We start from the raw sequence: 22,886 nt of genomic DNA on the forward strand, positions 1-22,886 counted from the left end.
ATAGAGAGAGTGCTGCACTGAAAATGATTTCCAAGTACCAAAAGGTTGCCACTCAAAGTCATGATCTGTCATGATATGTCCAATAGTGAACATAGAACATAGAACAGTACAGCACAGAACAGACCCTTCGGCCCTCGATGTTGTGCCGAGCAATGATCACCCCACTCAAACCCACGTATCCACCCTACACCCTTAACCCAACCCCCCTCTAACCTTACTTTTTAGGACACTACGGGCAATTTAGCATGGCCAATCCACCTAACCCGCACATCTTTGGACTGTGGGAGGAAACCGGAGCACCCGGAGGAAACCCACGCACACACGGGGAGGACGTGCAGACTCCACACAGACAGTGACCCAGCCGGGAATCGAACCTGGGACCCTGGAGCTGTGAAGCAGTTATGCTAACCACCATGCTATCGTGCTGCCCTACCAGTGAGCACTGGTCCTTTGCCACTACCCACAAAATGGAGGTTGGCTATCTCAGTTGGCTGGACAGCTGGTTCATGATGCAGAATGACGCCAACAGCATGGGTTCAATTCCCATACTGACAGATTATTACATCCTTTCCTTCTTACCCATGACTCTCACCCGAGGTGTGGTGACCTTGCTTAAATCACCACTAGTCAGCTCTGAAAAGGGAGAGTAGCCTATAGACCTCTGGGATTGTGGCAACTTCCACAGCAACCCAAGCGATTGTTAGGGACTTATATAAGCAAATAGGACAACAGATGCCTTCAAATAACAAACTGAGTCTTGCACCAAATGAGAGATATAGGTACAAATGAAATGAATTGCACCAGGATTATCTAGGTGAACATGTCTCAACGTCATAAAACCAAACACATCAAGATAGTGGTATAATAACATTAGTTGACTGGTTATGTTAAAATTTAATACTGCACTGGGTACAACAGTCAATATTTAGTACTGTAGTGGCCAGGCTATTGAGGAATGAGTAACCACAGAGGGCGCAGAGAGGGATAACAAGAACTAAACATGCCAGTTAAAAAAGGTCTAATCATCACAGCTTTGAGTGAAGACATTTAAAGGTCTAGTTAGATAAGCAAGTTAGAGTTTTTAGTTGGATTACTGGTTTACAGATAGACGGATTTGAAAAATGATCTCAAAAATGAAAGGATTTCAGTGATGTGCTTTAGAAATACAGGAGCAGAATTTACAGTAGCCAATATATATCCTGGAACATTTAAGTTCTATGATCTTACAAAGAAAATTGCTATAATTTGGAGACCCCTCTACGTAGGCTGATATTCTGTGGAGATTTTAAATGGAAACATAGAAAATAGGAGACAACCATTCGGCCCTTCGAGGTTGCTCCACAATTCATTATCATGGCTAATTATCCAACCTGTCCCTACTTGCCCAATATCCTTTGATCCTTTTGCCACAAGAACTATATCCAACACTTTCTTGAAAACAAACAATGTTTTGGCCTCAACTACTTTGTGTGGTAGCAAATTCCACAGGCTCCCAACTCACTGGGTGAAGAGATTTCACCTAATCTCTGTCTTAAATGGTTTACCCAGTATCCTCAGACTGTGACTTCTGGTTCTTATTCCCCAGCCATCGGGAACATCCTTCCTGCATCTACCCTGTCTAGACATGATAGAATTTTATACATTTTGTGAGATTACCCCCTCATTCTTCTAAACTCCAGTGAATATCATCCTAACTGACTCAACTCCTCCTTATACGTCCATCCCAGGAATCAGTTGGGTAAACCTTGGCTGGCCTCACTCCATAGCAAGAACATCCTCCCTCAGATAAGGAGATCGAAACAGCACACAATATTCTATGTGTGGCCTCACAAAGGCCCTGTATAACTGCATCCCTGCTCCTGTATTCAGGTTTGTATATTCTCCCAGTGGCTGTTAGAGTTTCCTCTGGATGCTCTGGTTTTCCCCAGCATCCAAAGATAAGATCTGCAGGTTAGGTGGATTGGCCATGTTTAATTGCGTCTTAAGTGTCCAAAAGGTTAGGTGAGATTGCGGGGATGCTCCTTTGGAGCGTTGGTACAGAACACAATGGCCAAACAGCCTCCTTCTCCATTGTAGCAATTCTATGATCATTCTATGATAATGGGGGGGGGGGGGGGGGGGGGGGGGTGGAGAGTAGATAGAGAGAAACAGTTCCGTTTTGAAAAAGGATAAAGAACGAGAGGGCACAGATTTAAAGGGATTTGCAAAAGATGCTAATGTGACGATAGAAAAAATGTTTTTGCAAAACGAGTGGTTTGGAGCAGGAATACACTGTAGTGGAGGCAGATTCATTTGAGGAATTAAATGGGGCAATTGAACATTATTTGAATAGAAACAATGTGCAGGGCTTCGGGGGAAACAAAGGAGAATGGAATACGTCATGATGCTCGTTTGGCGAGCTGGTGCAGGCATGATGGAGAAAATGGCCTCCTTCTGAACCTAACAATTCTGTACATTAATAATGCAAACACATAATTCCCTTCTCAGTGTTGCAGTGACACATACACCCAGGGGAATCTGGGCCACAGCTTTGAAGAATTTTCAGAAAGTTGGGATTCTCTAATGGGAAAGTTGGGAATCAAAAGCTGCGATTGACCAAATAGCTCTCAAAAGGTAAAAATGATTTTAATTAAGCCACAAGATAATATACAACCTCTATCAAAAATACACAACTTAATGACAGCATTAATATATACTCCAATCTTTTTAAAAAAGATATGAATGAAATGAAAAAAAATTACTGCATCTCTGATAAATCAATGTTTTGTGCCTTAAAAAATATTTAATTTGAAGACATCGCGGTCATTTGATGCTGAACAGATATTCAAATTACCACATAGCTTGAACGAACACACCACACTCCAGAAACACTTTTTAAAATACATTTTTTTGGACTTAAATGGTTTCTTCCAGACTTACCTCATTCAGATCAAGAAATGCGGAATTACATGGATAGGTATAAACCCTGCAAGAATGGGAAGATTAAATGAATAAAGTCTTGAAAGCCAGTGAATTATATATATATTAAGATAAAAAGGGATATGAAATGTAACATTAAGCAATATGTATAGGTTACATTTCAGTTGTCATATGGATGAATAGGAGCAAACCATTCAGCCGCTAGAGCCTGCCCCCATCATTCAATCATGCTGATCTATATCCTTACTCCAGCTACCAGCCGATCAAAAAAAAACTATCAATCCCAGTTTGAAATTAATTGGCTTAACCTCAACATCTTTTACTTTGAAGAGGTGAGAAGTATGGAAGACAGCGTTCCAGATTTCGTACCCAAACTAAAATTTGTGTTAAGTGTCTTCTGAAAGCATCCCTGCTACTTCCAATTTCATGTTTATGTTCCCTTATGTGGATTCTCCCACCAGAGGTAGCAGGGTACGATCCAACGGCCACACTGCGCCCGAAAAGCAGCTTGCCTTGGCGCAGTGTGGGTTGATAAAAGCTGAAAGACCCTGCTCCTGGGTTTGCAGCACCTTGCGAGATGCAACGTGGTCGAGACGCTGCGATGTGAACCCCGCCCATTATGGGCAGGATCACTTTTTGGCAAATCTGCATATTAGAGCAAGACAGTTAGTCTCATTTTATGTGCAGACTCCCAAGGTACCTGCGGCTTTGGAAATCAACCCCTTCACCTTGGAGACCCCAGGTGAGTGCTGTTCAACTGTTCAACACTGGTTCCCACAAACCGGGACCAGATGGAACAGCACTCGTGGGGTTTTCTCAGGGGATCGGAAGCCCCCAGCTGCATGCTCTTTGGGTAGGGTAATGCCCTGGCACTGCTGAGACTCCATGTTTCCCATGTGGCACTGCCAGCTGGTATGGGCACTGCCAGGGTGCCAGGTTGGCACTGCCAAGTGCACCAGAGAGCAGAATGGCATTTTAAAATGGCACCCCGATCTCTCGCTACATTGAGAAGCTCCACTCACCCTCTCCGAGATCACCGACCCCTCCCGAACCGGAGCCCATGAACTCTGCTCACTGGAACACCCCAGTGTACAAAATGAGGCTATGTGAGGCCTCGGCCAGGCATCCCCGCTGAGGCCTGTAGCCATTTAAGGTGGCCACCTGCAAAGGGTCATGGGAATTATGGCCAACCCAGGACTCTATACAAATACAAAGCCCATGTGTATCTAAAACACAGGTAGCCAGACATGATCGAAACCCCCACTCATTTGCATTTTAATGGCCCATTTAGCTAGGACAATGGAACTCCAATCAAGCAACCAGTACAGCCACAGACTGATCGGCACCACTCCCCTTACTCAGAAAACACAACTTCCAAGGTCAATGCCGTTAAGGACCTGCCCAGCTACCAAGGCACCCGCCCCTTTATTGGCCAAAATTGAAGACAGTGATCAGAGCCCTGTCGAACTATTGGATCCAAGGTTACCGCGCCAAAGAACAGAGAGCACAGCCATGTGTTCTGTCTCTTTTGGATCCACCCTGTGCCAACCCAATTATGGCAGGAACAGCAGGAGCAGCCAGCCAAGTTCAAGACCAACGATTGCTATCTGATGGATGAGCCCAGCAGAGACAGAGCCACATTCTTCGAAACAGCCAAGTGAAATCCAGATAAAGGCCTTATCCATTTGCACAATGCCAGTCACCCTGAAGTTAAGTATAGGTTATTGTAGCTGATAGGTGTAGTTTACCTCGTAGTAGATATTATGTTTGCATGGGGCGATAACTCGTGTGTATAAATAAACCATCTTTTGAACTAAATAACTGGTTGTTTGGTCATTTGTTCAATTCTGGTCACCACACCACCAGAAGGACGTGGAGGCTTTAGAGAGGGTGCAGAAGAGATTTACGAGGATGTTGCCTGATATGGAGGGCATTAGCTATGAGGAGCTGTTGAATAAACTTGGTTTGTTCTCACTGGAACGACGAAGGTTGAGGGGCGACCTGATAAAAGGTCGGCAAAATTATGAGGGGCATAGACAGTGTGGATAGTCAGAGGCTTTTCCCCAGGGTAGAGGGGTCAATTACTAGGGGGCATAGGTTTAAAGGTGCGAGGGGCAAGGTTTAGAGGAGATGTACGAGGCAAGTTTTTTTTTTACACAGATAGCCTGAAACTTGCTGCCAGAGGTGGTGGTGGAAGCAGGGACGATAGTGACATTTAAGGGCATCTAGACAAATACATGAATAGGATGGGAATAGAGGGATACGAACTCAGGAAGTGTAGAAGATTTTAGTTTAAATGGGCAGCATGGTCGGAACAGGCTTGGAGGGCCGAAGGGCCAGTTCCTGTGCTGTACTTTTCCTTGTTCTTTGATATAAGGGAAGGCTTATGATTCACTAAGATAAACAAAAATATCCACAGTATTAGCGACGCTGTCGGGACTGAAACAGAGCAACATAATTGGCATCACTGGGTGGGAAAAACACCAACAGGCCCCTTATACAACACAAGTGCCGGGAAACACCGTGGCTAAACATGCTCGCTATTGGACTTTTTTCCCCATTTAGTGGAGTGGAGTCGAGCCCACAGTTTCTTCATATCTACTTCATCAAATGATTTAATCATCTTAAATTCTTCAATCAACCCCTTGAACTTCGATGCACGTGATAATACAAACCTAATCTATGCTACCTGCAATTTAAACCCTTTAGATATAATTCCCGCCAGTCTTTGCTTTAATCCTTCCAAGATCAACATTTTAATTATACATTTAATAACACACATTAGCTGCATGGCAGATTCAAACTAATTAAACTTGTTGGTAAAGAAAAGTACCCTTTTCCCTGCAAATGCCACTGCATGTTAAGATGTATTAGAATTGGTTCAGATGAAAACAATCCGTTTGGCACATTTGACTGCACCTTTGATGACAAAAGCCTGCAGGGAACCTTGTATATCCCAATTCAATCCATGAATGTGTCATTTTTCTAACAGCCATGTACATTTTTAACATGGTTCGCAGTTAATGTATTATGGGCATGGCACGTCACACACACACACCCCTACCATATTCATCTGTCATTAATAAGGTATTATCTGATGCCAGATCATAGTTTTTAAACTCAACTGAATTGAACTGGAACAAACAATTGTGGATATATATTACTCTGCACAGATTCCTGACAAGGCTGGATCAAATTTTAAATTATCTGGTAAACACTTCCAGGCAAGTCAACCTTTTTGCTGATCACAATTTGCTTCACTTAGTTTCAGAACCTAAATGCTTGAAATGTTGGTCATTTAAACAAAACTCAGTATCTGATCTGAATCTTTTAAAAATTACTTTACGAGTAACCTCCTGACCTGGTCTCTCTTGATATTGTTCAAGAAAATGTTCATAGCAAATATGGTGGTTTAGTGTTCAAGTTCAGCTCCTCACAATTGCAATGCAGGTACTGTGAAAAGCCCCTAGTTGCCACATTCCAGTGCCTGTTCGGGTACACAGAGGGAGAATTCAGAATGTCCAAAGTATGGTCACCGAGCCATGCAAGGAGAAATGTGGTCGGATGACCAAAGGCTCAGGTAGAGTAATTGGTCAGTGTGTCTTAGGGACAGAAAGTGAGATACAGAAGCAGAGAGACGTGCATATGATTTCCTGAGTCTTCCTCAAATGAGCCCATCGTGCCAAATTTTAAGCAAATTTGAATGCTCTCACAATTATGCTCTCACAAAGTCCCTAAACTAATTTTAGCAGCATCTTCTTCACCCCACTACCTATGTCTTACTCTACTAAACATAACAAGCTCTTCAGCCTGAACTTCCCGGGGTGTCCCTTTTCCCTATGTTGCCACTTCATAAGGTTGGTTTCGACCATTGGTTACAAAGGGAACGTGGCCATGAGAATCCTGATCCAGGTGCGCCCAGACAACATATACGGTACGGACGATGGCAGAACCTGTCTGGGCATATTCCGTAGGCTGAAGGGCACAGCATTGAACTCTCTGCAGTCTTGGGCACATTTCTCAGCCATGTGCTTGGCTGAATGCATTGCCCTTTTTGCCAGGCCATTGAACTGTGGTTACAATGAACGACTCATGATGTGCTCAAAGTCTCATGCAAAGTCGTAAGTCTGTTGCATCGGAAAATATCAATCGCAGTGAATTACCATGGGAAATCTGGGACCTCATGTAGGTGCAATGGTTCTTTGATTTGATGTGGCTTGAATGATTGCATGGCTACACCTGGATACTTCTCTCTCCATATCCACATACATCGATGGCCAGAATCAGAATTCCTTTGCCCTCGGATTTTCGGCGGGAGCAGGGGCCTGTCGTGAAGGTGAGTGTGTGCCTTTAAATTTGCTTGCCTTTCAGCGGGAGCGGCCTCTGGAATATCGGCAGGAGCAGGGGCCTGTCGTGAAGGTGAGTGTGGGCCTTTAAATTTGCTTGCCTTTCAGCGGGAAGGGCCTGTCGGGAATGTGAGTACCTGTATATAAGTTGGGCGGTTACTAAACCCAAGAAACTACACTTGTAGTGTCCCCCACCCTTCCACCTCCTCTAACCCAAGGGGTTGAGGGAATATCAGGTAAGCTCTTCCTTTCTTTTTCTTGTTTTTTTATCAGAGGGGATGGCAGGGAAGGCAGTGCAATGTTCCTCCTGCAGAATGTTTGAGGTGAGGGATGCCGTCGGTGTCCCTGCTGATTTAATCTATGGGAAGTGCACCCAACTCCAGCTCCTCAAAAACCATGTTAGGGAACTGGAGCTGGAGCTAGATGAACTTCGGATCATTCGGGAGGCAGAGGTGGTCATAGATAGAAGCTTCAGGGAGGTAGTTACGCCAAAGAATAAAGGTAGATAGGTGACGGTGAGAGGGGCTGGGGGGAAGCAGTCAGAACAGGGATCCCTTGTGGTCGTTCCCCTTAATAACAGGTATACCGCTTTGGATACTGTTGGAGGGGTGGGGGGTACGTACCGGGGGTCAGCCATAGGGTATAGGTCTCTGGCACAGAGTCTGTCCCTGTTGATCAGAAGGGAAGGGGGGAGAGGAGAAGAACATTAGTCATTGGAGACTCCATAGTTAGGGGGATAGATAGGAGATTCTGTGGGAACGAGAGAGACTCGCGGTTGGTGTGTTGACTCCCAGGTGCCAGGGTCCGCGATGTCTCGGATCGTGTTTCCGGGATCCTTAAAGGGGAGGGGGAGCAGCCCCAAGGCGTGGTCCACATAGGTACCAACGACATAGGTAGAAAAGGGATAGGGATGTAAGGCAGGAATTCAGGGAGCTAGGGTGGAAACATAGATCCAGGACAAACAGAGTTATTATCTCTGGGTTGTTACCCGTGCCACGTGCTAGCGAGACGAGGAATAGGGAGAGAGAGCAGTTGAACACATGGCTACAGGGATGGTGCAGGATGGAGGGTTGCAGATTCCTGGATAATTGGGGCTCATTCTGAGGGAGGTGGGACCTCTACAAACAGGATGGTCTACACCTGGACCAGAGGGGTACCAATATCCTGAGGGGGAAATTTGCTAATGCTCTTCGGGAGGGTTTAAACTAGTTCAGCAGGGGATTGGGAACCTGAATTGTAGCTCCAGTACACAAGAAGTTGAGAGTAGCGAGGTCATGAGCAAGGTTTCAAAGTTGCAGGAGTGTACCGGCAGGAAGGAAGGTGGTTTAAAGTGCGTCTACTTCAATGCCAGGAGCGTCCGGAATAAGATGGGTGAGTTGCGGCATGGGTTGGTACCTGGGACTTCGATGTTGTGGCCATTTCGGAGACATGGATAGAGTAGGGTGAGGAATGGTTGTTGCAGGTGCCGGGGTTTAGATATTTCAGTAAGCTCAGGGAAGGTGGTGAGAGGGGGAGGGGTGGCATTGTTAGTCAAGGACAGTATTACAGTGGCTGAGAGGACATTTGATAAGGACTCGAATACTGAGGTAGTATGGGCTCAGTTAAGAAACAGGAAAGGAGAGGTCACCCTGTTAGGGGTTTTCTATAGGCCTCCGAAAAGTTCCAGAGATGTAGAGGAAGGGATTGCAAAGATGATTCTGGATAGGAGCGAAATTACCAGGGTAGTTGTTATGGGGGACTTTAACTTTCCAAATATTGACTGGAAACACTATAGTTCGAGTACTTTAGACGGGTCCGTTTTTGTCCAATGTGTGCAGGAGGGTTTACTGACACAGTATGTAGATAGGCCAACAAGAGGCAAGGCCACATTGGATTAACTGCTCTAATATTACGTTCGATACGTAGTGGAAGAAATATATACATCATCAATTGGACTATTTCACAAAGTAATTTTTCTTTCTGGCGGTTAGAAAATGGAGCATTGCTGAGCTGACAAATCAATGCCTTGTAGCAGTTTCAAGGCAACAAATGGCCACAGGGACAGGGCATCTGGTCCCGCTAACTCCCAACAACAGAAAACCTTTGCAAGTCGTAATCTCCCACAATCTTGCTATGCCAAAGCAGTCCTAACCCAAATGGTTTCAACAAAGAGAGCGGCAGTTAGTTAACCTGACAACGGCATCTCTCAAGACAAAAGGAACCTGGACTCCCATTAAACACAGGTACATCCCATGTCTAACATTGAAGTGGTACATCCCATGATCTCCCCCCCAAGTTGCACTGTAACATTGTCAGGTGGAACCAGGTACCAGCAGTTCCTGTCTGACCTCCAATGTGAACAGAACTGCAGGCAACAGTCTGTGCTGTTTACCATCATGTCGCAGGCAACAGAATGAACTTTGACCCTCAATATACCTGTTAACTGCTGGAACCTTGAAACTCATGCCTCCAGACTAAACTCCCTGTACGTGCTTTGTCCCAGTGTGGATGTCTCTATCTGGAAATATGGAACCTTCTACAATCAGTCAATCGCCCGTCGGAAGGGACATTTCAGTGGTAATCTGATTCTGGACACATGTAAATCCCCAACTTGCATTTTATAGTAGTCATGCCCAGAACTCACTTCCTTATCCCCAACAGTTTTCCTTATCTCCCATTTATTGCGAGAGTAAGAAGGGTGCACACTGCAGAACAGCGTGTGGGTGGTGGCGTGAGGCTGCAGGGCACCTATGACTTGGGGCAGTGTGTCTGGTTTGGGGCAGGGGGGAGAAAAGTAGTGTGTTTGATGGGAGGGTATGTGTCTGATGGAGGGGGTGGGTGTGTCTGGTGGGGGTGGGTCGTCTGTTTGGCGGGGGGTGCTATATATTGTGTGTGGTGTAGGTGTAAATAAAAATAAACAAACCCTTTTCATCCAACCTTACCTCTATTTGATTGGAAGGTTTATGGATGAGTAGAGTGGGGAAATCAGTACTTAAATTGCCCCCCACCCCGCTGCACTACCTTCAGCGTGGATTGTGAAGGGAGGGCAATGGGGTAAAGAATGGGGAGGTCAAGTACATTCCTGGTGGAATGTATGTTGAAACACATTGCACCCAAGAAATGATTCACATACATTCAATGAACACCTTTATGCACCAATTTTGGTTGAGTTGATTATGTGTCCACTCTGCAAGCCATGATAACAAAGACTAAAGTTTATATACGAATTAAAGATATATATTCAGCACAGCTAAGATTTTGAAACTGTTGATGCAAAAGATCCTACCTTCTTTTGTTGCAAAGACTTTCATTTAATGCATTGAGAAATCTTCTACAATCCTTCAAAATAAAAAGGAAAATATGTTTGTATGTAGGAGCATTAAAAACTGATAATCAAAGATGACTGTGAAATGGTAATGGTTGCTTCAGGGTTGAAGAATGTCTTTGTGACAAAATAGATCAGAAGTCACACATGCAACCTCACTTGCATCTGAATAAAGCACTTTAATTACATCGAGTACAACATAAAACTGTCAACATTAGATTGAAAAACAGGACATGGTAGTACAGAAATGGGTGTCCTGTGGGAGCAAATTGAGGCTCAACAATCCTTAAAAGCAGTTGATTATGCAGCTTCTAGTAAACCAAGGAGGGGCCCAATTCAGCTTAGAGTGCATAGTTATCAGATGCATAGAAACTATAACACAGGAGCAAGCTGGTCTTGTGTTTAACCAATCTTGCATTCATGTTTATCCTGTACACAAACAACAGCACATAACCTCAACACCCAAATAACCTTAACTTGGAGAGACACCATTTCAAAGACAAATAGAATCACTCTAAACACCCAACTTCCACATACCCTCCCTACCACAATATTTTTTTCTTCCTTGCGCTGTACAAATTCTGAAACAAGTTTGCCTTTATGATGCTCAATACTGATAAACGTGCATTTTCATATCATCTTTAGTATATTCCAAAGCTGTTATAACAAGATTTGACAGCAAGTCATGAAAGGAATTTTAGGGTAGATGACCAAATACTTGGTTAAAAAAAAGTAAGTTTTAATTAGCATCTTAAAAGAACAAAGAAAATTACAGCACAGGGACAGGCCCTTCGGCCCTCCCAGCCTGCGCCGATCCAGATCCTTTATCTAAAACTGTCTCCTATTTTCCAAGGTCTACTTCCCTCTGTTGCCGCCCGTTCATATACCTGTCTAGATGCCTCTTAAATGATGCTATTGTGCCCGCCTCTACCACCTCCGGTGGCAAAGCGTTCCAGGCACCCACCACCCTCTGCGTAAAAAAACTTTCCACGCACATCTCCCTTAAACGTTTCCCGCTCTCACCTTGAAATAGTGACCCCTTGTAACTGACACCCCCACTCTTGGAAAAAGCTTGTTGCTATCCACCCTGTCCATACCTCTCAATTTTGTATACCTCAATCAGGTCCCCCCTCAACCTCTGTCTTTCCACCGAAAACAATACTAATCTACTCAACCTTTCTTCATAGCTAGCACACTCCATACCAGGCAACATCCTGGTGAACCTCCTCTGCACCCTCTCCAAAGCATCCACATCCTTCTGGTAATGCGGCGACCAGAACTGCACGCAGTATTCCAAATGTGGTCTAACCAAAGTCCTATACAACTTTAACATGACCTGCCTACTCTTGTACTCAATACCCCGTCCGATGAAGGCAAGCATGCTGTATGCCTTCTTGACCACTCTATCAACCTGCTAAGAAAGGGAGATTAAGAGGCAGGAAGCATGGAGGGTGGTGGAGAAATTCCAGAAGCTAGGTAGCTGAAGGGGCAATACCAATAGTGGAGTGATTTGTCAATCTCGGAGGGCTGGAATGATGGAGAAGGTTAAAGACATGGAGGGCTGAGGCTATGGTGGAAATTGGAAACACCGATGAAAATTTTAAAATTGAAGAACCGCTAAACCAGGAACCAATACAAGTCAGTAACCACAAGACTGTGGGTGAATGGAACTTGGTGCAAGTTAAGGTACAGGCAGCAGAATTTTGGATAAGTTTATTTCTCAAGATTGGAAGATAGAATGCCAGCTAAGAATGGAATAGTCAAGTAAGGCATCAAAATATATAGGTAAGGGCTTCAGCAGCAGTTAAGATGTGGCAGCATCAACTTTTCCTGCCAACATCAGCTTCTTGAAAAAAGGTCCCTTCAAACCATATTTATTTTCAGCTAAGAATTCGACAGATCTGTAAACAAAAATAATATGAACCTTGGCTTCAAAATTTACTGGTTCTTTGAAACCTTAATTTTGGGTATTCAACCTTCGATCAAGCAGAATCTCTGCACATCCAATTTTCAGGTGTACAATTTAAATATTTCATATTGCAGTTTATAACCAACACAGAATCACTGCATGGAAGAACAAAATTAAATTTACAGAGTCAAATTACTGGCTCAGTAACCAGCCCCAAATCCAAGCAATCAAAATTCTTCAAATTCTTAATCTTCCCATCGATATTTAAATGTACTTACTGTTTCAAATTCAGAATCTTTGATCTCTTTGAAAGCATTCGCATGTGGTTCATCAAACCATTTACAAATGAGAGTCTCTCTTGTCTTTCTATCAGTCATTCGGCACAACGCCTCAGAAATGGCAACCTGAATTTCATAGTCTAATTGAGAAAAGAATATCTGAAATTCTGTCAATAAAATCGTGGCAAAGCGAGGCGAAACATGAAGTAATGCTATGACATCACAGTAGAAAATAATCAGACTACATTTGGTCAACTTGCAACATGTAAAGATAAACATGGAAAGTTTTTAAATTGTTAAATTGTTGAGATTTGGTTCTATGATTAGAGAGATAAGCTGAAGAGATAAACTACAGTAGTTTTATCCCACAAGTCAACATGTGGAAAAGCAGATGCTGGAAATGTGAAATACAAAAACAAAACGCTGGCAATACTCGGGTTATGACAGCATCTGTGGAGAGAAGTTTCCGTTCAGTGGCCATGGGCAGGATTCTGCAGTCCCACTGCAGTGAATAGGAGATTTGGCATAGTGTCACATTTTCCACCCTTGCTCGCAGTGGTACCAGGGTGGACTTGCAACGGAGAATCCCGGCCCTGATCTCAGAACATATGAGAGTTAAACAGCAAAGCAATGTTTTGGATAACATACTTTCAAGATGACCTTTGCAGGCAAAATTATTAGATTTATGATTCAGCATAACAAATATCTCAATCACAAGGAAGACAGCAATCAAGTAGTGTGAACCACACCTCAGAAGTTGACCAGCAACAGCATCACCAACCTACACCACTGAATAATACCGCCGACCTACATGGATCGGTAGAGTTTGAAGCTTCAGAGTCCATAACAGCTAGTTACAAAGTAGCTACCTTCGGGACCTTGGTTTAGAGCAGTGAGAGCACGTGGGACAGACTACTTGAAAGTCCTGGAATGGCTATGGATGTGGACGCAAATTGAACATAGAAATGAGCAGGAGGAGTTCAATCAGCCCCTTGAGCCTGCTCTGCCATTTGATAAGATCATGTCTGATCAGGTTGTGCTCTCCGCTCTACTTCCCTGTTAAATAGAACATAGGAAATAGTGCAGGAGGCCATTCGGCCCATCGAATCTGCACCGACCCACTTAAGCCCTCACGTCCACCCTATCCCTGTAACCCAATAACCCCCCCTTAATCTTTTTGGTCACCAAGGGCAATTTATCATGGCAAATCCACCTAACCTGCATGCCTTTGGACTGTGGGAGGAAACCAGAGCACCCGGAGGAAACCCACGCAGACACGGGGAGAACGTGCAGACTCCGCACAGACAGTGAGCCAAACCGGGAATCGAACCTGGGACCCTGACGCTGTGAAGCCACAGTGCTATCCACTTGTGCTGCCCCCAAAACTCTATCGACCAACCCAACCTTAAAAATGTTCAACAACCCTGCCTCCACTGTTCTCTAGTCTGTGGAATTCCTTTCCCAAATGACAATCAATCACAGAAAACAAAATTCTCATTCCATCTTAAATGGGGGACCTCTTATTTTTAAATGACATCCCCTGGATCGACAGTCTCTCCCACAAGTGGAAACATCCTCCGGCATCCAGCCCACTAACTCCCCTCAGGATTTGAATCAGATCATCCCTCATTCTTCTAAACTTCAATGGATACAGGCCTGGCCTGTTCAAACTTTCCTCGTTAAATAACCCCTGAAGAAGCAGTTCAATGAAGTTTCTCTTACATTTATATCTTTTAATAAGTGAGACCAGAGAAGTCCATATATTGTCTCACTAATGCTCTGTACAACTGTTGCAAAATGTACCTATTTTTATACTTTACTCCCCTTGCAATAAACACCAACAATCCATTTGCCTTCCTAATCACTTGCTGTACATGTATATTAACCCTTTTAAATGATTCATTAACCAGGACACCTAGATTCCTCTTTCCACAGTCTCTCTCCATTTAAGTTTTTATGTTTTTCTATTCTTCCTGCTAAGATGGACAAGTTCACATTTTCCCACATTATACTCCATCTGCCAATTGTTTGCACACTGACATAACCCAACTAGATCACATTGCACCATCAAGATGTCCTTTTCACAATTTAATCTCCTATCTACCTTGGTACCTTGGGCAGTATGGTAGCATTGTGGATAGCACAATTGCTTCACAGCTCCAGGGTCCCAGGTTCCATTCCTGCTTGGGTCACTGTCTGTGCGGAGTCTGCACATCCTCCCTGTGTATGCGTGGGTTTCCTCCGGTGCTCCGGTTTCCTCCCACAGTCCAAAGATGTGCAGGTTAGGTGGATTGGCCATGATAAATTGCCCTTCGTGTCCAAAATTGCCCTTAGTGTTGGGTGGGGTTACTGCAGGAGTTCCTCAGGGTAGTGCCTTGGACCGAACCATCTAAAGCTGCAGTGGGGCAGCATAGTAGCACAATGGTTAGCACTATTGCTTCACAGCACCATGGACCCGGGTTCCAGTTTCGGTTTGGGTCACTGCCTGTACGGAGTCTGTACATCCTCCACGTGAATGCGTGGGTTTCCTCCTGGTGCTCCAGTTTCCTCCATAGTCCAAAGATGTGTGGGTTAGTTGGATTGGCCAGCTAAATTGCCCCATAGTGTCCAAAATCTAGGTGCAGTTGCTGGGTTACAGGGATAGCGTGAAGGTGTGGGCTTGGGCAAGGTGCTCTTTTAGGGGATGGTGTAGGTTCAATGGGCTGAGTTACCAACTTCTGCACTGCAAATTCTATGATCAATGACCTCCCTTCCATCATAAGGTCAGAAGTGGGGATGCTTGCAGATGACTGCACAATGTTCAGCACCGTTCGCGACTCCTCAGATAATGAACTACAAATGCAGCAAGACCTAGACAATATCCATTTTTGGGCTAAGTGTCAATTTACATTCATGCCACACAATGACCATTTCCTTCCCAGAGGAGAGGATCTAACCACTGTCCCGTGACATGCAATGACATTACCTTCGCTGAATCCTCCACAATTAACAACCTGGGGGTTACCCACTGAACTGAACTAGCCATATTAATATTGCAGCTACCAAGGGAGGTCAAAGGCTAGGAGTAAGTCACACCCTGACCCTCTGTCCACCATCAACAAGGCACAAGTCAGGAGTGCAATGGAATATTCTCCACTTGCCTGGATGAGTGCAGCTCTAACTCAAAATCCTCAACACCATCCAAGACAATGCAGTCCGCTTGATTGCTCCCCCTTCCACAAACATTCAAATCCTTCACAACCGACTCAACAGTGGCAGCCAGCCATGTGCACCATCTACAAAATGCACTACAGTAACTCACCAAGGTTCCTTACACAGCACCTTCCAAACCCACGACCACTACCATCAAGGAGGACAAGAGCAGCAGATGCCAGGGAACCCCACCACCTTGAAGTTCCCCTCCAAGTCACTCATCTCCTTGACTTGGAAATATATCGTCATTTCTTCACTGTCACTGGTGCAACATTCTGGAACTCCATCCCTAACAGCACAGTGTGTTTACCTACACCTCAAGGACTGCATCGGTTCAAGAAGGCAACTCACTACCAGCTTAAGGGCAACTAGGAATGTGCAATAAATGCTGACCTAACCAGCAACGCTCACATCCCATAAATTATTTAAAAAAAAATTAACTTCCACATGAACCTTGCAAAATACAAGCTCCCCCATTATCGCTGTTGTGTCGCGCCATGGACCCAGGTCCAATAGGAATCTTCTTTGGCTAGATTTTATTTCTGGATTATATTTCCCAATATTAGTTAAATGAGGAAAAGAATCAATTTTTAAAAAAAGACCAACATCCGACCCAGGTAACAGGGAAATCAGAGAACTATAATTTGGCTATCAATTTATTTTATGGCTGATTCAAGACCACAAAAGGAAGCTTGGAAACAATTTGCCTGTCGAACTGAAGCATGGGAGGGGAAAACTGACTCAGCTATCCTTAATCAAAACATCCAGTGTAGGTTATATGTAAAACAATTGTTATCCTTACCACCAACTTCCATAATGGTTCTTGCTAAATCAAGCCTGTAAAAACAATGTCAAAATTATTCATTTTTTCAAAGCAATATATATCCACACTCAGCATTAATAAAGTTCTTGTGTGTCAGGTATGATTAAGGCTAGAGAGTTGGGCACCCTCCATTTAGTCTTCGGCAGAAGAAACCTTCATTTACACTCGTGCCAAAGATGACACATCAAACACATATGTGCTTTGTATGTTTTTTCTTCAATGTGGACTTGCACACCAACAGGGTCTGGCGTAATTGATACTAGAATTTCAAGTTACTGATAAAAATCGAATCTCATTTTAACTTAGACTCAAACTTTTGCCTCAAATGAGAATCAGTTGTACATCATACAGTTCTCAACAGAATGGGTTTTAATTTGTTCTAAACAGAATTATTTTCATTTAAAAGGATTTTTCTCAAGCTTATCTGCAAAGCCTTCTTCATACAATAAAGTTAATAGGCACCAAACAATATCCTTAAGGATAGATTTTTAAAAGGGATGGAACCGAAAACCAGACAATTACATTAAAAATGTAAATGTCACCATAGTCCCAGAGGACCATAAGCTACTCTCCCCTTTGTGATGGTTTAACTGGAGGGTCACCGCACCTCAGGTGAGGGGGCAAGGTTACAAAGATGGGGCCTTCATGAATAATCTCACTCGGTACAAGGGTTGAATCCACGCTGTTGGTATTGCTCCGTATCTGAGCTAACCTGTTCTGGTCACTGTCATCGGGAATTCTCACTGGACTCATTGCATGCCACTGTGAAACCTGTGGGCAAGGGCGTGCTCCGGCGGGATCAGGAATCCCACTGCCAGCGAACAGCCAGAGAATTCCAGCCAACATGTTTTTATGATTCTAAAACAAAATCCAATGTGTTTTGCTCACTTTTCTTTTAAATAATGATCTCATGACCACATTTTTAGTAATGCATTTATCTGGATAGTTGTGCACCTCTTCCTCATTGAAATTTAATATCAATACATTGTCACTCTTTTATTCTGCCCAACAAAATCTCCCACTTCATATTGAAATGATCTTGCCAATTCCAGAGCCGCGCAGCAACTAAATGTTGTCAGTTTTTTGCCCCGTTAATCAATATCAACGTACAAGACTCTAGGACCTTTAACATTTACTTCTTTAACATCATTCATAGAATTTACAGAATCATAGAATTTGCAGTGCAGAAGGAGGCCATTCGGCCCATTAAGGCTGCACCTGCCCTTGAAAAGAGCAACCCACTTAAGCCCACACCTCCACCCTATCACCGTAACCCAGTAACCCCACCTAACCTTTTTGGACACAGAGGGAATTTTATTGTGGCCAATCCACCTAGCCTGCACATCTTTGGACTGTGGGAGGAAACCAAAGCACTCTGAGGAAACCCAAGCAGACACTGGAGAACGTGCAGACTCCACACAGAGTGACCCAAGCCGGAAATCAAACCAGAGACCCTGGTGCTGTGAAGCAACTGTGCTAACCACTGTGCTACCATGCTTCCCCTTAACCAAAAAAACACTGCTGGGAAAATAAAATCGCAGTAACTTGCAGTTCTTCAGACAAACCCCTGCTGAGGACCCACATAGATTGCACAACTGGATCCTTCCCATTCCTCTCCACCCCTGACATAAGACAGACCTTTTGGAGCCGCATGCTCAGTTGCAGAGTACAGTGTCTATCTCCCAACTCTACTGTCCCATACAGTGCTATATTCACGTTAGCTCCCTCGGCTTGAATGGTCCCATGCACTTTGGTGCACCTTGCCACGAAGTTTAGTTGTCGGCAAATGCCTATTACAATTCCTCAACCCTCCTGCGGATTCCTGAACATAAACATTGGAACTGCAAAGAAAGTAATTCTCATGAGAAAAGATGTAATTCAACATATTTTGATCCACGACAACTGCATCTGCAGCAATTGTTTGCAGCTCAAGGAACTTCAGCTCAGAGTGATGAATTGAAGTTTGAGCTTTGCTTTAGGACATTTGTGACGGATTGGGTTGGGGGGGGGGGGGGGGGGGGGGGGGGGGAGTGGTACCTGGACACTTCGTTTCAGGAGGCAGTCACATCCTTCAGCTTGCTACTTCAGATTTGGTTAATGGTCAGGAAGATAGGTGTGAGTCCAAGAGAGGGAGATATGGAGATCCAGAGGGTGGCGACCTTAGTCCTTGGAATTAAACAACATGTGAGATTCTTGCAGATTGCGTGGACTAGAGTAGAGAATGCAGGGAGGGTGGCCAAACCAAGGCAGCATCCAAAACAAGATAGATGGATTAAAAGCACAGATAGAAATAAACAAGTATGTGATATAGTAGCCATTACAGAGGCATGGTTGCAAATTGATTGTGGCTGGAACATAAATATTCAAGACTATTTCAAATTTTGGAAAGGCAGGAAGAAAGGGCCAGGAAAGGAGTTCTGTTGATAAAGGATAAAAGCAGTCAGTAGTGAGAAATGATCTTGGTTTAAAGGATCAAAACATACAATATTTTGGGTCAGGATAAGAAATGGCAAAATAGTAGTTTATAGTTCTGCTGACAGCACCTACACTGCAGGACAGAGTATGAATGAAGATGTGCTGGGGAACACCGACTACACAGGAACTGCGTGACAAGTTTGGACTTCAATGGGCAACTAATCTTTTTAAAATTTCTTTACGGGATGTGGCCAATGGTTAGGACTGCATTCATTGCCCATCCCTAGTTAGGTGGTGGTGAGCTGCCTTCTTGAACCGCTGCAGTCCCAGAGGTGTCGGCATATCCATAGTGCTGTTAGGGAGTTAGTTCCAGGATTTTGCCCCAGAGACAGTGAAGGAACGGCGATATATTTCCCAGTCAGGGTGGTGAGTGACTTGGGAGCGAACCTCCCAGGTGGTGGGGTTTCCAGGTATCTGCTACTCTTGTCCTTCTAGATGGCAGTGGTCGTGGGTTTGGAAGGTGCTGACTAAGGAACTTTGGTGAGTTACTGCAGTGCACCTTGTAGATGGTACACATGGCTGCCACTGTCCGTCAGTGGTAGACGGCTTGAATGTTTGTGGAAGCGGGAGCAAACATGCAGGCTGCTTTGTACTGGATGATGTCGAGCTTCTTGACTTTTGTTGGGGCTGCAATCATCCAGACAAGTATTCCATTACATCACGGACTTGCGCCTTGTAGCTGGTGGATAGGCTTTGGGGTGTCAGGTGATGAGTTACATGGTGTCCTTTTCCTGGCCTTTGCCTGCCCTGGTCACCACAGTATTAATATGGCTAGACCAGTGCAGTTTCTGATCAATGGTAACCCCCAAGGTGTTGATTGTGGGGATTCAGTGATGGTAATGCCACTGAATGGCAAGGGGCGGAGGTTATAGCCTCTCTTGTAGGAGATGGTCATTGCCAGGTACTTGTGTGGTGTGAATGTAACATGGCATTTGTCAGCCCAAGCCTGGGTATTGTCCAGGTCTTGCTCTATTTGGACATGGACTGCTTCATTATCGGAGTCATGAATGGTGAACATTTTGCAGTCATCTGCGAACATCCCCACGTCTGACCTCATAATGGAAGGGAGGTCATTGATGAAGCAGCTGAAGATGATTGGGCCTTTGACACTACCCTGAGGAACTCCTGCAGTGATATCCTGGAGCAGAGATGATTGACTGCTGACCACCACAACCATCTTCCTTTGTGCCAGGTATGACTCCAACCAGTGGAGCTCCCCCGATTCCCATTGACTAGTTTAGCTAGTGCTACATGATGCCATACTCTGTCAAATGCTGCCTTGATTCAAGGGTAGTCACGACCCCCCCCCCCCCCCTCCGGCATTCAGCTCTTTTGTCCATTTTTGAACCAAGGCTGCAATGAGTTCAGGAGCTCAGTGACTCTGGCGGAAGTCCGTGAGCAGGTTATTGCTGAGTAAGTGCCGCTTGATAGGACTGTTGATGACTCCTTCCATCACTTTGCTGATGGAGGGCAGACTGATAGGGCGGTAATTGGCTGGGTTGGAATTGTCCAGTTTCTGTGTACAGGACATACCTGGCCATAGCCCAGTTGATGCCAATGTTGTAGCTGCACTGGAGCAGCTTGGCAAGTCTTGCCGCGAGCCCTGGAGCACATGCATTCAGTACCATTGCCGGAATATCGTCAGAATCCGAGGCCTCCAGTCATTTCTTGATATCACTTGGAGTGAATCGTTTGGCTGAAGAGCAACATTTGTAATGCTGGGGACCTCCAGAAGAGGCCGAGATGGATCACCCACTCAGCACTTCTGTCTGAATATTCTTGTGAATTTCTCAGCCTCATCTTTTGCATCTATGTGCTGGGCACCTCCATCATTGAGGATGGTGATACTTGTGGAGCGTCCTCCTCCAACAGGTTGTTTCAATTGTCCAACACCATTCGCAGCTGGATGCGGCAGGACTGCAAGAGCTTAGATGTGATGCATTTATTGTGGAATCACTAAGCTCTTGTCTATTACCTGCTGCTTATGCTGTTTGACACACAAGTAGTCCTGTGTTGTGATTTCACCTCATTTTTCAGTATGCCTGGTATTGCTCCTGGCATGCTCTCCTGCACTCTTCATTAAGTCTGCATCTGGAATCCTCTGAAATTCTACATTAAAGTTGGAGGTATTAGATTGTTGTCATATTTAGCAGAACATAGGAAAGATTAGAAGGATTAAAAGCAGTTTTAACTCCTGAATAACTATATTACTGACCCCATTACTTACCTGCTGTTTTCTTTGTAGGTTATTGGAAATGTGTGCAATGTCTCTTCAATAACAGTCACATGACAAGTGTGATGTCATTGGCTGTTTTGCAAGCCTTTGCCTAGCCCAATACCAGAAGACTACTTATTCAATAAACCTCTGTTGACCTTGCATTAAATCCATGTGCCTCAGTAGCCTATTTCTTTTGCACAATTACAGGTCACAAAGAAAACTACGACAAGGAACAGATTTGAAGAGAAGAAAAAAATGTTTTTTTTTCTCCCCCCCCCCCCCCCCCCCCCCCAAAAAAAAATATCGCCGGAGTGTACAAGCTTCAACTGATCCATCGAACAGCAGATTAACACAAAGTTGGAAATCATACCTAGATCATAGAACATAGAACATAGAACAGTACAGCACAGAACAGGCCCTTCGGCCCTCGATGTTGTGCCGAGCAATGATCACCCTACTCAAACCCACGTAACCCGTATACCCGTAACCCAACAATCCCCCCATTAACCTTACACTACGGGCAATTTAGCATGGCCAATCCACCTAACCCGCACATCTTTGGACTGTGGGAGGAAACCGGAGCACCCGGAGGAAACCCACGCACACACAGGGAGGACGTGCAGACTCCACACAGACAGTGACCCAGCCGGGAATCGAACCTGGGACCCTGGAGCTGTGAAGCATTGATGCTAACCACCATGCTACCGTGAGGCCATCAGAACCAACAAGGTTTTTGAGTCAACATTGGAAGGAAGGGCACACCGATCTGGATTTATTGTCACTTGTACAGAGGTACAGTGAAAAGTATCGTTCTGCGTACAGTCCAGACAGATTGTTCCATACATGATAAAACATAGGACATACATAAATACACAATGTAAATATGCAGACACAGGCATCGGTTGAAGCATAGAGTGCAATATTACTCAGTGGAGAAGATGCGTGGAAATATCAGTTCAGTCCATTGAGGGTCACTCAGGAGTCTGGTAGCATCGGGTAAGAAGCTGTTTTTGAATCGGTTTTAGTGCGTGTTCTCAGACTTTTGTATCTCCTGCCTGACGGAGGAGGTTGGAAAAGAGAATAACCTGGCTGGGAGGGGTCTTTGATTATGCTTCCCGCTTTCCCAAGGCAGTGGGAGGTGTAGACAGAGTCAATGGATGGGAAGCGGTTCATGTGATGGATTGGGCTGTTCACGACTCTGTAGTTTATGTTCTTGGGCAGAACAATTGCCCTACCAGGCTGCAATGCAGCTAGGGTGGAGAAGAGGAGCCGGGGGGGGGGGGGGGGGGGGGGGGGGGGGGGGTGGAGAAGAGGAGCCGGGGGGGGGGGGGTGGGGGGGGGGGGGGGGTGGGGGGGGGGGGGGGGGGGGGGGGGGGGGGGGGGGGGGTGGAGAGAGGAGCCGGGGGGGGGGGGGGGGGGGGG

The 22,886-nt window shown here is 44.9% G+C and overlaps 1 protein-coding gene across 1 annotated transcript in view; it reads right to left on the reverse strand.

Annotated features, from left to right (window-relative positions):
* Positions 1 to 22,886, reverse strand: part of sycp2l (synaptonemal complex protein 2-like) — a 210,125-nt gene that overhangs the window by 147,109 nt on the left and 40,130 nt on the right. The window contains exons 9-12 of the mRNA XM_038796429.1: positions 16,751 to 16,785; positions 12,757 to 12,896; positions 10,531 to 10,583; positions 2,920 to 2,965 (exon numbers count right to left, since the gene is read on the reverse strand). Of these exons, the coding sequence (XP_038652357.1) occupies positions 2,920 to 2,965; positions 10,531 to 10,583; positions 12,757 to 12,896; positions 16,751 to 16,785 (274 nt within the window). The remainder of the gene's footprint in view (positions 1 to 2,919; positions 2,966 to 10,530; positions 10,584 to 12,756; positions 12,897 to 16,750; positions 16,786 to 22,886) is intronic.

The sequence above is a fragment of the Scyliorhinus canicula genome, chromosome 5 (assembly GCF_902713615.1).
Source record: "Scyliorhinus canicula chromosome 5, sScyCan1.1, whole genome shotgun sequence".
NCBI classification, from domain to species: Eukaryota; Metazoa; Chordata; class Chondrichthyes; order Carcharhiniformes; family Scyliorhinidae; genus Scyliorhinus; species Scyliorhinus canicula.